The following is a 17,529-nucleotide window of genomic DNA, read 5'->3' on the forward strand; positions in this document are numbered from 1 at the left end:
TACTTTAGTATTATTAAAGCTCACTTCCACACATACCCCCAAATATAGTATATCTTTTAACTGTATTGCCATTAAAAGAATTTTTTAACTAAAATAGATTGCTATGTATAGATGTTTCATTACATTACTTTATAGATTATAAGGAACCCCATACCACTTAATTCTGGCCACTAAATTAAACTGACTCTTACCAAAAAAATAAAACGAAAAAGCTTTTAGTAATGTATTAAAATTACAAGTATTTGGTTTTTCATCGTTAAGATTACCATACATTTGTAATTTTAATTGCAAATATTATTTAGGCTTGAAAAATATAAACCATAGTTCTATTCTAAAATTTTTAAAAATGTATTTGATAGGTATTCTTATTTGAATTTCACTAATGAAAGTATTATATGTAAAAGACTTAGTAATAATAAAAGCTTTTTCCCTCTTGACATGAAGTGTCAGATGACTTTACTTTGGAGGCTATCAAATCAGGGAGTAGGACTCATTAGGTGGGTGTTCTATGATACATTTATTTAACAATCATTTCAATATTTAGAAAAAAAACAGATCACTTATATATCAGCGTTATTATTCTCAGGTAAAAAAGAACATTTTAAAATAATGTTTGGATTGAAAATGTGAACAAAACCTTGGCTGAGATTCTTAGGTTTCCTATTTGTATAGGGTAAGCCTAATAGAATATTTTATAAATTATAAGAATATCGCATTGATTCTGAAACTCCAATTACATCTGGAGTCATACAGAAAACGGAAAGCTCACAATTAAGTTCTAAATATAATCATATTTGAGTATACACACACACCACACTGTTTTCTCTGCACTCCACTTAAATGTAACATTTATTGCTAGCTTACTATATGTCAAGCACTATATGTCAAGCACATGCATCAGTCTGTCAACTCTCTCAAGTTGGCACTACTGTTACGTCCATTTTATGCATGAGATCACTAGAGCACAGTCACTTAACTTGTCAAGGGTCATACAGACCTTGTGGGTAGAGCTGGGTTTCAATCTAGAAGGCCTGATCCCAGAGTCCACGATTCTGATCATTCAGGTATACTGCATCCTTATAATTTAGGTTACACCTCTGAGTTCGACAGTATTCTAGGTTCACTCACCATTTCCTGGCAATATCATCTATGACCACAGCTTCAAGTATTTTCTCTTTGACTTCCAAAACGATGATTCTAGCTCTCATCAGCTTCCTATGTTGCAGAGCCATATGCTTTCACATGGCTGTTCCTTAAGTACCTTAAAGTCAGTATGTCCAAAACGAAGCTTGCCTTCCTTCCTGTCTTTTGTCTTCCTTATTCTTACTAATATCCATTTGAACAACCATGGAGTCATGCTGGCAATCATCAAACGCTGTCAGCTGTTACACGTCCATATCTCCACTTGTACCCTCACTAACACTATCTTGTCTCAGGTCTTCAATATGTTGCACATTAACTTCTAGAATAGATTACTAGTTTATCTCTAGGCTCTCTTCTCTCTCAAACAATTCTACAAAATGCCCTTCAGAGTTACCTTCTTTTAATATAGATCTTAAGTTACCTTCCTTTTCAAAAATCTTAAAGTTTCAACATATATAAAATAATATGTACACTTCGTAGCTGGCATTCAAAGTCTCCTATTATTTAGCTGGCTCTGTATTATCTTCAATTTGGTCATCCAATAACTATACACCTTTACATCTTATACTTGGACAAACTTCCTATTTTTTAAAACCTCTTCTGTCACTCTGCCTGTATCAACTGCACACAACACTTTTGCTTCTTTCCTCTGACTCTGAACTGAGGACATCCATATCTAAGTCATCTTTACAGTTCACTCACGCTGAACACTACATTCTGCTCATAGGAGTTGCTTAGGAATTCTTTGTTGAGTGGACGGGGATTACACGCATATTCACAATATATATAAAGCACTTATGCATACAAAAACTTGATCCAAAATAAAACTGCAGAGGTGTAAAGGTGCAAGAGGATCTCACCTTTGCAAATAATACCTTCAATCAACATTAGGATAAAATATCATATTGCCTTTATGATTTAATCCTCTCCTATAACATATCTATAATGAACTGGTTGTTAAACCTTAAAATAAAATATTGTTAACTAGAACTCTCTCCTAAAAAATTTAATGTTACAGTGGAATGTGTAATAATGAATCTAAAACACTGAAATATCGTTAAGTGCATTGTGATCCAAATGAGAATTATATAATCTTCCAGTATAATTTTTAGGTTAAATGTATTATATTTGATAATCTGTAAAGGTGGTATTATAGCTTTGTTTACCCTAAAATTCATAAAGGTATAACCTAAGAAATTCCCAAGGGAAGCAAATCTGTACCTGTGTTATAATGGAGAAACTGGGAAAAGCATTATCGAAAGCACATGTATCGGGGGTACCTGGAAAAAAGTTTCCTCTTCAAATTGAAAGACTAAATATATTTTGCTTATATTCTTTATATTCCAGATGGAATTTTCGTGCTTTAAGTTTAAACGAAGGTAAATAATTACTATGTACGGACTTACAAAGTGCTGGTTTAGTAATATAGCTCTAAAATCGAAGCAAATAGAATATAACAAAGCAGAAAACATTTTGTAATAAATTAAAATCATTATTGTGCTTTTCAAATAAAAATATCTTTACCTATTACTCTTAAAAGTATTGCTCCAGGGCTTCCCTGGTGGCGCAGTGGTTGGGAGTCCTCCTGCCGATGCAGGGGACACGGGCTTGTGCCCCGGTCCAGGAAGATCCCACATGCCGCGGAGCGGCTGGGCCCGTGAGCCGTGGCTGCGGAGCCTGTGCTCCGCAACGGGAGAGGCCACAACAGCAAGAGGCCCGCGAACAGCAAAAAAAAAAAAAAAAAAGTATTGCTCCAGCATGTGAGTTTTCTTAAGTGAAAGTGGTAGCTAATTTAAAGAAATAAAGCTATGTATTTCTCCATTCTATTTAGTATGTGATTCATAGTTATTTGAAAATAAATTTCCTCATATTAAGCAAACTTATCAGCGTCTTACAGGAACATTAAATATCAACATTAACTTTCTTTCCTTGCATACTTCCTATCCTCCCTCCGCCTTTTTAAATTTCTTAATAAACAAAAAGAACTTTCTCTTGCTTTGAGATGTATGGCTGAAAAATATACCTTGAAAAATTAAATCCCAATAGCAAGTTTTATTAGCATAATGCTACTAAGAAACTGGAGGAAAAAGGCATGAAATCATTAGAGGTTAAATAGCCTAGCTTTAGAGTACTACTATAGATAATAAAATATACATAGACAAGGGTAATAAAATGCACATACTAACAAAATAAAAGTGAAAATATAACAGACAGTTCTTATTCACTTTCCCCTTTGTATCATAATTCTTTTCTGTTTAGGGGCAGGGAAGTGGGTTTGGCCCAGAAGAAGGTTATTAGTGCTCTAGTTTGGGGTAGAGAGCTTGAGACGCAAAGCCTCCTAAGAAAAAGCAGAACACTCTAGTTCCCTCAGGTACCCCTTGAGCTCACGTGGTGAGACTTCTGCATGGGAAGGAGAAAAATGATGAGACAAGAGCAAGGCCTGCTGTTGCCAGCTGTGCCCACAAGAAAAAATGTAGTGTCAAGATTCTCTCACTAACAGTTTTGTGGGCCCATAATAATTCATGGATCCCAAAGCACATATATGCCTGTACTGTAATCAGAACTGGTTTACAATGCTTCAATAATTATTGTCATTTATAGGCCAAAAAACAACGTTTAAGCAGCGTAATGAGATTAGAAGGGCATGTTCTTTAAGAACTAAAGGCAATCACAAGTGAATAGTCATTAAAGACAAAAAAACCAAAAAACCAAAAAACCTAAACATTAAACTAATGAGCCAGAAAAAAACAATTCACAGAAGTCCACAGAGTAAAGAAAACAAAAGATGAACATCATAAAATCATCATAAAAGTTTTTTTAAAAAGCATTTATGAATTATTATAAATAAATTCTTTAATAAATGTTGTCAAGTATAAAACTTGAAGATTAGGGTCTTAAACTAAAGGCAGAAATAATTTTAGCATGTACACAGTGAAAATGTTTAGGTAACATGTGGCATACTGCAGTAAAATTTAATACCTTACAAACTTAAAAAACCCTTAACTACTACAGCATTTATTTGAGTAGAGCCTCTCTTTAATGTTCAACTACAATGCTATCAATTAAAAATCACATTCGCAGCATGAATTTTACTTTTTATTATGTAATCTTCAGGTTATTATAAATACATTTATTTAACATCCAAAATAATATTTTCATTTAATTATTAAAGGATTGTACTGACTGTATCTAATGAACTCACCGAAGTGTGAGTAATAATCTGACTAACTCTAATTCTCCCCAGGGAACATTAGCAGCATCTCTAACAAGTACACTATTACCTCTTTGGAAGGTAAAAGGAAAGTAATCAAAAATTTAGCTGCACAATTCTCAATTATGTAGAGCTGATACTGACTACCTTTCAAAAATTATATTAATTCATCTGTATCTCTACTAGAAATAAGAAAAGGTGGTTTACCAAAATAAATTAATTCTACAATACGTAAGTAGCACTCACATTAAAAATACCATATGAAAAAAAAAAGGATAGACAGTAATACTACCAACAAAACTAAGTTATCTGTGGATAAAAGATAGTTATCTGTGGATTTCATTCCTTGGACTATTAGTACAAACCAAGTAAAAGCTAAACTTGTTATCAAGTTGAAACAATTTCAACTCTTAGAGATAACCCATTAAAACCAACCTGGCTATTTCTTCTCGATGAGCAGTCCAATCTCGGATGTAGTCTTCCTGTTCTTTTATCCGGTGTTTGAATGAAGAACTAGTAGGCATTGCTGACCCAGAGCTCTGCAATCGAGTCGTTTTCAGGGCTGGAGAAGTACGTAGACGGGTATGTTTAGGGGAATTACGGTTTGATCCAAATTCATCTTCTGAGGTGGAAGCATAATCAGTAGGAAAGCGCCTCCATCTTGCATTTACTAAATTAGTTTAATTATTAAAAAAAGAATTATTATGTTATCTTTTAAAAGAGGTAAAATAAAATTCATGATTTCAAAAACACCATGAGAGCACACACAGCACAATTTTCAATAACTGATGTACACATACCTCACAAAAACCATAAGTCTACTATTCCTTAAAGATAGAAACATTATACTTTGGTGAATTAAAAACAATGAGGAATTAAGAACAATAGAAAGATCACATTTTCTGTAGCATGGTGAATAAACATTCAGATGAAAAATTCACTAATGACAAACAACTAAGCAAGCTCTATTCATAAATGTTTAACTCGGGTACTATTTAATTGCAAATATTTCTCATTTAAGTGACGATATGGATTTTTTTAAATGACAGCAACAACAACAACAAAAATAAAAATAAAGGAAAAGATTTCCTCATGCCACATGGACTTTCAACATGGAGATGGTAAAAACCCTCTTTTCCCAACATACAAATATGCATAATTCCTGCTGTGGAAATTATGCCTTATGGCAGGAAAAAAAAACATTACCTCTGTCATTCAACATCCTGTTATGCTATGATTGGAAAAAATCTTTTTACACGGTAAAAACACAACAAAGCATCTTTAGTACAACTGCTGCTTTGACACTGAAAGCATATGGTGAAAGCAGACAATGGCAATAAAACCTACAAGCTATTCTCACAACCACTGACACTTATGGCACAGAAGATACTGACGATAGTCACATTAAAGAAAGTGGTAATCACTTTCTTATTTAAGGTTAGTAAAGATTTAAAAAATGGTTTTGCTGACACATTTGAAAATCAGAAGACAAATTAATGCAGACAGATCACTACTACTGTTAATAAAAGAATCAAACATAAAGTGTAAAAAACAGGAAGATAACAGCTAATTCATGGTAAACTTCAAAAGGGCAGGAAGTATGCCTATTTAAGCCACTAACGTGTATCTAGCACTTAGCAGAGTGTCTGGCTAACAAATGTTTAATAAATATTTTTGAATAAATGAATTAATTCCTAGATACTGACCATTTCCTTTTCTCAAATTAGAAAAAACTAGTAAAAAGCATGAGATGTTTTTGGTGGCTCAAATGATAAAACCTTGGCTCCTGCTATAAGTTCCAACTGTTATTAATATTAGAAGAGTTTTCTTTCTCTCTCTCTCTTTTAAAACAGAAACTGACTCTAGGCTGTGTAGGTTTGTGAAGTCTAGAATTCCTTCATACTACTCCACTAGAATTTTATGCCTTTCCTGCCTTTTCCTCCCCTAACTACATTTTTGCCTGGGGCTCTGTAAGGCTGAGTTGGCTCTCAAACAAAATTGATACACACTACCCCCAGAACTGCTTTAAGAACAGAGAAAAAGAAATCTGTAATCAGGACTACATCATAAGTCAGAGCCTACCCATTTGCCTGGATTCAAACTTCTATTTGACAGAATGAAGATAGGCAGAAACTTCACGGCTTTCTGTAAAAGTGTATGCAAATACATATATGGAACTCCAGGTAATTAATCATAGAGTGTTTTGAAGGGGGTAATAAATATAATTTCTGATTTTAACATTATAATTCATTAACATAAATATTACTTTTACCATGGTGGAAATTTACTCATTTCTAGACATCTGAAAACTCCTTAAGTTGAACTGACCCTGAGACGTGAAAACAATTTTAGGAAAAGTTAAGGAACAAGAACAAAGAAGTTTTTTCAAAAAATAGAAATACGGCAAGGCAATCAGATATATGGTAAACAAATCTGTACTTTTTAATAAAGGCATTTCATTAAATGCTAAATGCTCTTTATTTTGCTATCCTAGAATATGATTCATAAAAGGAAATTCATAAATAAAAAAACATCATTTGTTAAAGTTCCTGATTTTTGATGTGGAAACTATGTAACCATACCTAAAACTGAAAATTGGAGAGAAGACAAAAACAATAACAACAAAAAAAAACAAACAAAACAAACAAACAAACAAAAAAACAATAACAAAGAGTTTTAATAAACTGCAGAACATATGAAAACATAAGCAGGTATTATAGAACTCAGGTAGTTAATGTAGAGGTAATTTAGAGAGAATGGCATCAACGGCTGATAGATTTTATGAGTGGCAGAGCGCATGAAAGCAGAATGAGAAAGTGAGAACCAAGTGCTAAATGTCAGGTGACAATATATAAGTTGAGCCACATGAGAATTTAATTTTAAGTCTAAAGTCTTGAGGTCAGAGAATCATTACATTTTGGAGAAAAGAATAAAAGAGAAAATTCTTTTTCAAATGAAATTCATAAACTTTCCACCTATTTTTATAGGTCTATCTAGAATCCAGTAAGAATACTGAAGCTTCTAATAATAACTTACAAAGGGGGACAGGCAATATGGGGGCCCGGTGGGAGGCACAAACTATTGGGTATAAGATGGGCTCAAGGATGTATTATTATACAACATGGGGAATATAGCCAATGTTTTGTAATAACTGTGAATGAAAAGTAACCTTTAAAATTATATAAAAAATTAAAAAATAATAGAAGGAAGGAAGGGAGGGAGGGAGGGAGGGAGGAATGAAGGAAAATAACAAGAAAAGCAACCAAAAGAACAAAGCATATATTAAAACCTGAAAGGTAACATATTTAGGTGTGTTCTCCTGAAATTGAGAGATAAAATAAGTAGGACATAGCAGAAAATGAAAATATGATTAATAAGTCTTCAAACAATTAAAGGTTATCTTTACCAATGGAAAGCATACCGTACATGGTGTGCTGTGCTATGAAGCAAAGCTCGAGTTAATCTCTGGACAAAACCTGGCTTGTGTAACAGCAACGTGTAGAACTGAGAAGTGAAATGATGACTACTGGTGAAAAAGGGACTGAGAAAGGGAGTTTAAAGCCAGGACCTCTGACCTGTTATTTGTCGAAGAACTTCTCTCAATACCTTTGCGTTAACCTTTGCTTCCAAACTGTAGCATCAATACATTTTATCTGAAGAAAAATCCCTATAATCTGCTAGCTACTGCAGAGCAAACTTCAAGTAAAAATGTTTTTAACTTTCCCCAGTGCCTTCTTATTTCATAGAATTTTAGAATAAAATGACCTTAGACATTAGATAGTCCAAATTCTTGAATTTATAGATAAAAATCAGGCCCAGAAAGGTCTTGCATTGCTTAAATCAAAGTTTAAGCCAGGTCTACGGACTCCCAGAGTGCAAAATTCATTCCAAGTGCTTTACAAAAAATAAATATTTTATATTTTAAAAAACCCAAACATTTCAAGTTAGACTAATTTAAAAAAAAAGACAGGGCTTCCCTGGTGGTGCAGTGGTTGAGAGTCTGCCTGCTGATGCAGGGGACAGGGGTTCGTGCCCCAGTCCGGGAAGATCCCACGTGTCGCAGAGCGGCCAGGCCCGTGAGCCATGGCTGCTGAGCCTGCGCATCCGGAGCCTGTGCTCCGCAACGGGAGACGCCACAACAGTGAGAGGCCCGCGTACCGCAAAAAAAAAAAAAAAAAAATACATCCTAGACTTCTCACAGAATGACTGTTTTTGTGATATTTTTTTTACCAGTGCTGAAAATTTTTTTTAGTTTTTTTCTTGAATTTCATCCTGTTTAGGTAAAATCATTTAGAGAATCAAATGTAATTTTATATCATTAGGCTTATTTCATACATTGGTACTAATAAGGCATTTCAGATAAATCCTTAAATTGGAAATTTGTATTGAAGGTATCTGAAATGCCAATCTCTAAGAAGCTTCTTGGGTTGATGAAGTGCTAGAAAGCACATATAATAAAATGAGAAAAAGTTCTAAGATGGGCTTAATTAATTTTGTAGCTAACCTGAAAATTATTTTAGTTACATTAGTTAAAAAGACTTATTTTAGTTATAAAATTATGCAACACTCCCTCTTGTGGAAGTAATAAACTACTACATTCACTAAGAAAACATCCTATCTATGATGTATAAATAATTTAAAAAGGGAAAAAGAGTTATTAGGATAATTTATCTGTGACTGTTTTGATTTCTTTTACTGCTAACCAAAACTCTGTTGACATCAAAACACATCCACATCTACAGATGTAACAAATACATTTCAGAAAACAAACACTGAATCTTCATACTTGTATCAGAATATTTTTGTGGGAAATTAAGCCACAAACACGTTTTACATGTATATTTATAAGCAAGTAGCAATGAGACCATTTGAGGGAAAAAATCCCTGACAGTGTTCTGTATTGGTCTTTGACCTGAGAAAAAATAACTCAAGTCATGCATGTCCAACTTTTAACTCCTACCATCTATAAATTTTGAGGATTAGAATAAAAGTGGGAAAGCAAACGGTCTAAAAAAATTCTAAGGATGTTAACATGATTTTTAAAAATTTTAGAATGTGTACTTAAAACATAATGAAAACCAACTGCTTTATTTTGATAATTCAGGGTGCTAAATTTTAAATGTATCGTATGAAAATAAATCTGGATATTTTAATATAACTTCATACTGAAGGATCATTGTAGAAATTTTTGTGGTGTGGGGGGAACTGAACTCCTAAAAACAAATTACATCAGAATTAAAGAAGCATAAAAGAAACCTTACTCCTAATTTTGCTAAATCTGAGATTTCCATGCTTCTATTTTTATCACATATATTTCTTTGAAAAGCTTTTTTTTAACATAGGTTAAAATACAGAATTTGAAGCTTTATAGAATTGTTTTTACATATGACAATTTGGACATCACAGGCTCTAAGTTCAGACATTTCTAAGACCTTTGAAGTTTATAGTGTGAATAGCAACACTGACAAGTATGGTTTCACATTCTTTTAAATCATATTTCAAAAGCTATGAATTTTTATTTTCTTTTTCCATTCAAGATTTATAATTATATTAAGTAGAAGTATCATAATATCAAAGATACCTCAATTAGGAAAATCAAAAAAGTATGTTTGTTTGTTTTAATTTTTACTACCTACCACATGTAACTATATTTTAGTATGTTACCCTGACTGAAAGACCCCGGTCATTGTCCTAGATAGGATATAAAACTGTAAATGGGCACCTTGAGAGAATCTGAATATATAATCCTGGATCACAATGTGGCTTCACGCTCAATAAGGTGGAAAAGAGAACATGAACTTGGTAAAACATCATAATTACAAAGATTATGGTGAACAATACCAAAATCTTTATACTGTATATTGACCTTATATATATATTCATGATAATCAATAGAGTCCAGCTGTCCTCTGGAAGCTTGCACACAAGTAGAGACTATTTCTCAGAGCTAGACTGGCTGTGGTCGAAAAAGCAATAGGTTGGGAATTAAAAGCTTTGGATTCTCAACCTGTTCTTGCTATATATATCTATGTGACCAGGTCAGGTTATTCCATCTCTTGGCCTTAGTTCCCTAAACTGAATAACCCTTCGAACTATAAAATTCCATGACTCTAATTATTTAATATACTGCTAGTAAGTATGGAGAAGGCCAAGATCACATACCTCAGTTTGCCCTAGGAAATTTCATTAAGCAATACAGGTACTTTTTGGACACAGAAAGATGTTTATGAAGTTCTGCATTCAAAGAAGCAGAAAACAAAATATATCTTTAAAGATATATATATATATGGCATCTTATAGCTGTTTCTTAGACTTGCTGAAGTAATCATATTTGGTTTGCATCTCAAATAAGCCCCTCTGGTAAACACTGAGGAATAAAATCAGATCACTCATGTGTTAGAGCTAGATAACTAGTACCGAAGGAAGAGTTACCAAGAGTTTCATGCTACTTGGTAACATATAACTTATGTCACAACTTATGTTAAGACAGGAGAATACTTAAACATTTTTATGAACTTAAATAGACATGAGGTGAAGAAACAAGCAATGTGGCAGAAGAAATCTGCTAAGAGTACACACCATAGAATGCAGCACAAAGGAACTGTGAACTGAAGAAGCAGAGCCACATGGAACAACAGATAACAACACTGGGGAAACATAAATCAAGTGAGAGCACTTTTAAAATACTTGGCAACAAACCCATGAACCACCAACCAAAGCCTGAAGTGTAGAGACAAGGAGGACAACAGTAATAAGGGAAATGTCATCTATTCTTTTGGAATTCAAGACTGTATGCTATCTATCTTCAGCTTACACCCATGATGATCATCACCACCTCACCCACAGACCAGGAGAGAGATGGAATGTGAATGGAGTGGAGAAAAGCAGCAGTGAGGAGGAGAGAGGAGGAACAAAAAATGAAAAAAATAACACTTGCAAAGTACCACTAGTTTTGGGTCTTGTAGGCTATATCGTGATAGAAGTCAAAATTTAAAAAAAAAAAAGATTGCACACCAACTTTCCCTTTACTCTTCATTCAAGACTTAGGGCTCACTTAGATGACTGATGGAAATGAATCTTCAAGTCTTTTAACAGCTGGTTTCCCCTCAACTGTCCTTTTCAGCCACACCCACATATGAAGCTGATTATAAAGTAATGAGACCATCTTTACAGGACACACACCAATATCTGTCTTAGTACTCTTTGATCACATATGTATTCTCACTGGCTATGGCTTTGAATATGAAGTATATAAACAGACAAATATGCCAGAAGCAGTTAAATCTGGTGGGGAGAAAGTAGCTTTTGTAATTATTACAATCAATGACAGCTAATTACTGCCACTAGTTAAACGATATAACGGCACCTTATGAGATAATGCTCATAACCAGTTAAATTTCTATAGCCCAGTTTCGCCCACATGCTTAGTGACTGTCTCTCAAATCCATCTTCTTTCACTGCAATAAATTAAGGATCAGTTTTCATCTGCCCCAACCATAAACAGATTTAACTTAAAAAAATACAAGATGTTTCAAAATAAATAGGAAAAAAGGATAAAACTGATTATTTCATTTAGCTCTGAAAGGGGTAAATAAAGGGTATACTGCTTTTCTTCAGACTCTTAGAATTATGTGAAGATGTTTAAAAGTTAAACATGTTTTTAGAAGCACAATATTAATTTTTATTAATTTCTATTGTATAAACTAGATAATAATTCCTAATCTAACTTTGACACACAAATCCAGATACCTCACCAACTAGACAATTAAAATTCCAAATCGGTTCAATACACTTCTAATTTTGAAATCACTATTTTGTACCAGGACATTAATTGGAAGTGTGTATAACTTCTGAATTTTCCATTTACTAAGCTAAATAAAGTAATTTTTATAGGAACAAACCCCTCTACAGCATGACCTTTCTGCTGAAAATTTTGGGAATCAACACTAATATTTAATTTTTTTAAAAAGGAGTCCCAAAACATAAAAGAAATATGCTAATATTATAAAAAGTCTGGATCCAATTTACCTGAAGGAGAGCCATGTGTTGAGGTCATACTTTTGACCTTGGAGTCAGATAGTCGAGAGATACTGTTAGCTCTAATTCTAGGAGAAAATTTATCTGAAGGTACTAATCTGGCTCCACTTCTAATGATGGCTTCTGCGGTCCGTGAAGAGGCACTGCTTCTAGAGATTGTTGCTTCAGAGTCACTGCGAGCTGATAATGAGCCAAGCCTTGTTCTACGAGGCTGAGCTAACAAATCAATCCTAGAAATGTTACGCCTTCCTGTGGGAGGTTTCGACGTCGAACTTGTCGTGGACACTTCAGAAGCCACAGATGCTTTGTCAGCATCGGCGAGTTCACTGTCTGAAGCTTCACCAAGTCGGGCTCTGCGCAAGAGGGAAGTCCTGGTGGGTCGTGGCCTTGGGAGAGTGGTTGATTTACTGGATGAGCCAGGTGCTCCAGGAGAAGTCTTGGATTTAGTTACTTTACTTCCTTCCAGTTTGGAACGTGCATGCTCATCCGTTGAGGTAAGTGGAGTCCTTCCATGAGATTTACAAGAGTAAGTTTCCTGATCAGATGACATAACATCAGAGATGGCTGAATGAGGTACACTAGAGGTTTGGTCATCATCTGTTAAATCTACTGAAGGCTGCCTTATTCTTCCACTGGACTGCACAAATTTACGACCCTCTGCCCTAGAACCTACATCTGTGGAACGACTTTTTGTTTTCTTTTCAATTTTCTCCCTAGCACCTGAAGATGATGACTTTGTAACGTCTTTGGAAGGAGAACCTGTGGAACACCTATCTTTATAGAGACTAGTGAAACTCTTTCGCTTTTGGGTTGACTTTCTTTCAGTCTCTCCAGTAACCAGACTGATTGTACTAGCTGTGTCCACATCAGATTCCGGTGAAATGGAGTTGTCTCTGTTATAACTGGGAGTATCTGGGCCTTCATCAGTTTTATTATCTTCACGCAGTTTAGCTTCTAGAAAAGCCATTACTGCTTCTGTGTCTTTTAGAATAAGGGTTGTGTCCAAACTAGAATCAGTATCCATAGAATCACTTCTTTCTCGTATTCTGCTGGCAGTTGTTAATGCTAAAGAGGATGTAGATGAAGCCTGTTTATTTATATGGGGAATAAGTTCTATGGGTATGTTGGGGCTAGGTTTTTCTATAGTGAAGCTTCCTTGCCGCACTAATGACTTGGAGGATTCCTTCTTGTCTCCTCCTTTTGAAGTCTGACTTTTCAGAATTTCCTCAGCTTTTCTTCGCTTACCCTCATTTTGTATCACTCTTTCTCCTTTGCTTGTAGAAAGTCCTGGAATTTTTTCTTGAGGTTGTGACTCCTGTTTGAAAGGTTCCTCCCTACATCTATCTATCTGACCTGAAATATTTTTTGAAGAAGATAATTTAGTAGGTGTCCACTGTGCCTGTTCCTTTTGTTCTTGTTGCTGGATTTTAGCTAATGTTTGCTTTACAAAAGAAGCTTCCTTATCATTTTCACTTTTCTCCTTCCCAGAATAAGAGCTGCCTAAGTGAAGCAGGGTTTTATTATCTCCACCACTTTTAAGAGTCTCACCATTTACTGCCCTGTTCATTTTACTCAGGGCTCTCTCAGCATCCTGTTTATCTTTCTGGTATACCTGTGTAGGTGCTTCTTTCTCCTGAAGTTCGGTGTCTTGCTTTTCTCCTATCTCTGACCTCTGGGCTATAACCTTTGTTCTGGAGCTCTCAAGAGACTTTTCTTCATTTGGAAGCTGGGGAAGGGTTCGTCTCTTTCTCTCTCCCTGACTAGCCAAGGAAGTTGCTGAGCCAGTACTTCTCACTGAAAGGCCAGATTCACTGATATCTGTATCTATAAAATAAAACAACAAATAAGGAACTTATTGGGGCAAACGAGTATCATATTACCTTAGATTCTGAAGTTAAGAAATGGCTTAAGTATAAAGTAAAACTTTGAATAAATAAGCCAACATTGTGACAGTGTAGTTTAAAAAGAAAATACAATGCCAAAATGCACAAATAGGTAGATTACTAATAGGAGAGTCAAGAAAGCAAATTGTATGAGATGAAAATCAGGGTCATCTGATCTTAAACCTACATCTGTTGCTCTCTTTTTTCTCTTAATGTGTTTTATGGCAGAGAAGTTTACTGTGTTCATTCTTGCTTTTGTGACTTGTCCCATCTGTGAAGTTTCACTCACAAAAAATGGACTCTACGTAGGGTACATAGAATTGCAAAAATAATGACTAATAAACACTGTTTATTTGTTATACTTTGAATTACATAGTAAAGAATAATAACATACCTGGTTTTTAATAAGCATTATTATCTACTGAAATAATGACAAGTTTGGATTTCCTAAGTAAAATAGAAAATGTAGAATTTTAACAAGTTTTTCTAAAAAAAAATTCAAAGCTCATTGAAAGATTTTTAAAAATTGTAAGAACAGAAAAAGGTGACAGGACCTGCCATAATTTTACAAACTGAGGTATTTTAAAATTATGATCTTCTGGTATATTAAAGCCTCAAACTGAGAAGCCAATGAGAAAATATATAACTTTGATGTTTCCATGTGAGAGACTTTGAGAATACTACTTAAGGAGGACTTTCCTGACTGCTTATAAATGGAATGTATTTCTGAGAAAAGGGATCTTTTTAGGGAAATATAAATTAACATATAAAGCATTTAAATCTTTCAGGGATAAGTGGGAAAAAGATACTAGATATAGCTTCTATGGGTCTTTTCTTCCCTTTATAATTCTAAAATTTTAGCATTTAAATTGCATAGCAATACTATGGTTTTAATGTAGGAAAACTGATGTAACTTTAATTCAGCAATTAATCATGTTATTTGGTTATGTCTTATCTCCTTAGTGCTACTTGAAGCACTAAACTGTAATAGCTATTTTATCATTTTGTATTTTTCTAGGATTTCTCACACTGTCCTGGCTCCTAACACACACTCAATGAATATTTGACGAGAACATTTTAGATTACAAGTAGATTTATCAGCTTATCTAAGTAAGTCCATTTAGAACATGAAACAGAAATGAAATAATGAAGGCCAAGTACTATTAATTTTTATAACAAGTATAAAATTTTGCTTTCCCCAGCTAATAATAATTTTATAATGATTCTTTTGTAAATTTGCCTAGCCTCTCTGTTTTGTTTCCCAAACAGTAATCAGTTTATGTGAACCAAGCTGCAAATTACTCTGTCTTTCCAAAGGTTTTTGGTAATATTAAAAATTACTTCTAGCTTCTGTGATAAATTATAGAGCTTTTCTAGTACACTGATGTGTACCTTGCTCAAATACTTGCTGACTAATGTTTACAAAATTCCTAAACAGATTTCTGGGTGCCACAAGTCAAAGACAAAACAAATTTCTATTTCTATTTCCAATAATACAACTAATAACACAGGTAAAAAGCCACATACAAATTCTCCTTGAGAGTTTTATTTTTAATTAAGAACGTAATTAACTGAATCTAATAACAAAATCATAAGAGGCATATAATTTTGTGTTTTTTTAAAGAACCTTTATATTTCAGTTCACAGAAATAATAAAAAGGTAATAAAAATCATATTACATAGGTTTGCAAATGATGTATTAAGTAAATTAAATACATATTAAGTAAATTCTTTTTCATTGAACCTATGGTATAAAGTGGCATTTAAATATCTGTTGTGTTAATGAATGGGATAGTTTGGAACTGTGTTAGTCTTATTTTAAAATTTTCATTTATATATATGTTGTATATATATAAATTTGTGTGAGTATGTATATATATGCTTCATCTACAAATTATCTCTTTATCTTCAGTTAGGGTTATATTTTGATGATATCTGCATTTTTATTGAAAATAAAATCTATATACAGTATGAGCATGAGACTATGTGAATATGTTTATTTAGGTTTAATTTATGTCTTACTATATAGATTTGGCTTATAGTATTTTAAAAATTGATGTATGATTCACAAAAAAAAGAAAGAAAATACCATTCTCTAAAGAAACAGGTACAGACAACTCCATTATCCTTTCTTCTTGATCATGCCTTGTATGATTGGCAGCCAAACTAGCCCACTGTGAAACCCAACGCTTGTTTCCAGATGAAGATGTGCCTTCCTAAAGGAGAGAAAGAAGAGAATGCAATGACCTAGTCTGGTCAAATCCGATTCTCGTGTTCAGAGAATTCCATTTAGTCATTAAATTCCATTTAACCTATCATACAAAGCAATATTTAAACTTCACATTGATATATTATCATGTACTAAATTTCCTCATATATAAATTGAAGATTTTCTAGGCACCTCTTTTAACTACATTATTACTGTGAATGTAGTATAATATTCTGTACTTATTAAGTACTAACAATGGTACTAAAATAAACTCTTAAGAGCTTAAAAATTTACTGCTACTAAATAAACTCAGGTGTACTACAATAGCTTTGTGGCTACCACAGTGAAGTTAATTCTACTCCATTCTACAGAACAGAGAGTTTAAAGACCTATTTCTAAGTTGTTCTCCAGCCCTCTAAATGTTTCCATGAATCAGATTGGTTCCAGAGTCTCAAGGAGTACTAAATCTCCCAGGTCATGTCTTCAGGGATTTCAAAAACAAACGCAAAGCTTTAGGCTTCTTTCTACGACACTTTAGTACTTCCAGAAGAAGACAGAAATGACTCAACCTTTAAGGATTTTTGTATAACCAGTCTGAACCTAGACCTGCCCCTGGCTACATCTGTCCTTAAGGCAAGTACTTAGTCAACTGTGAAATCGAATTTAATTCATGATAGGCTTCCACAGACTTATGGATGTATACTGGTAATTCTTAAGACTAGGTCAATCTAGGCATTTAATATGGAAGATCTAGGAGTATAGAAAAAATGTTTCCTCACTGAAAGTTTAAGCCAATGCTTAGTATTGAACCTGTAATGACAACTAAGGAATGGAAAGCTCTGACCAAATTTTATTCTGAATTATTCAAAGCAATATTAAAAGTGTCAAATGACAGGCTAGAAACTGATAAATATTTCATACAGACTATGTACTATAGGATTTCAAGAATAATAGATTAAAATAATAAGTTGTACACATAGTGACATACATACAGTGAAGCCTAAGGGTACCAAAATCTGCTGAATCTTTGAATTTCCTCCAAGGTT

General features: G+C 33.8%; 1 protein-coding gene across 3 annotated transcripts in view; it reads right to left on the reverse strand.

Moving 5' to 3' along the window:
• Positions 1-17,529, reverse strand: part of CEP170 (centrosomal protein 170) — a 144,725-nt gene that overhangs the window by 17,098 nt on the left and 110,098 nt on the right. For 2 of the 3 annotated variants that reach the window (XM_065874726.1, XM_065874733.1), the window contains 3 exons: positions 16,364-16,490; positions 12,383-14,215; positions 4,790-5,024 (listed from right to left, as the gene is read on the reverse strand). In XM_065874726.1, coding sequence (XP_065730798.1) covers positions 4,790-5,024; positions 12,383-14,215; positions 16,364-16,490 — 2,195 coding nt within the window. The remainder of the gene's footprint in view (positions 1-4,789; positions 5,025-12,382; positions 14,216-16,363; positions 16,491-17,529) is intronic. The other variant, XM_065874741.1, reaches the window with a different exon arrangement.

Source organism: Phocoena phocoena, chromosome 1 (assembly GCF_963924675.1).
Source record: "Phocoena phocoena chromosome 1, mPhoPho1.1, whole genome shotgun sequence".
Classification (NCBI taxonomy): Eukaryota; Metazoa; Chordata; class Mammalia; order Artiodactyla; family Phocoenidae; genus Phocoena; species Phocoena phocoena.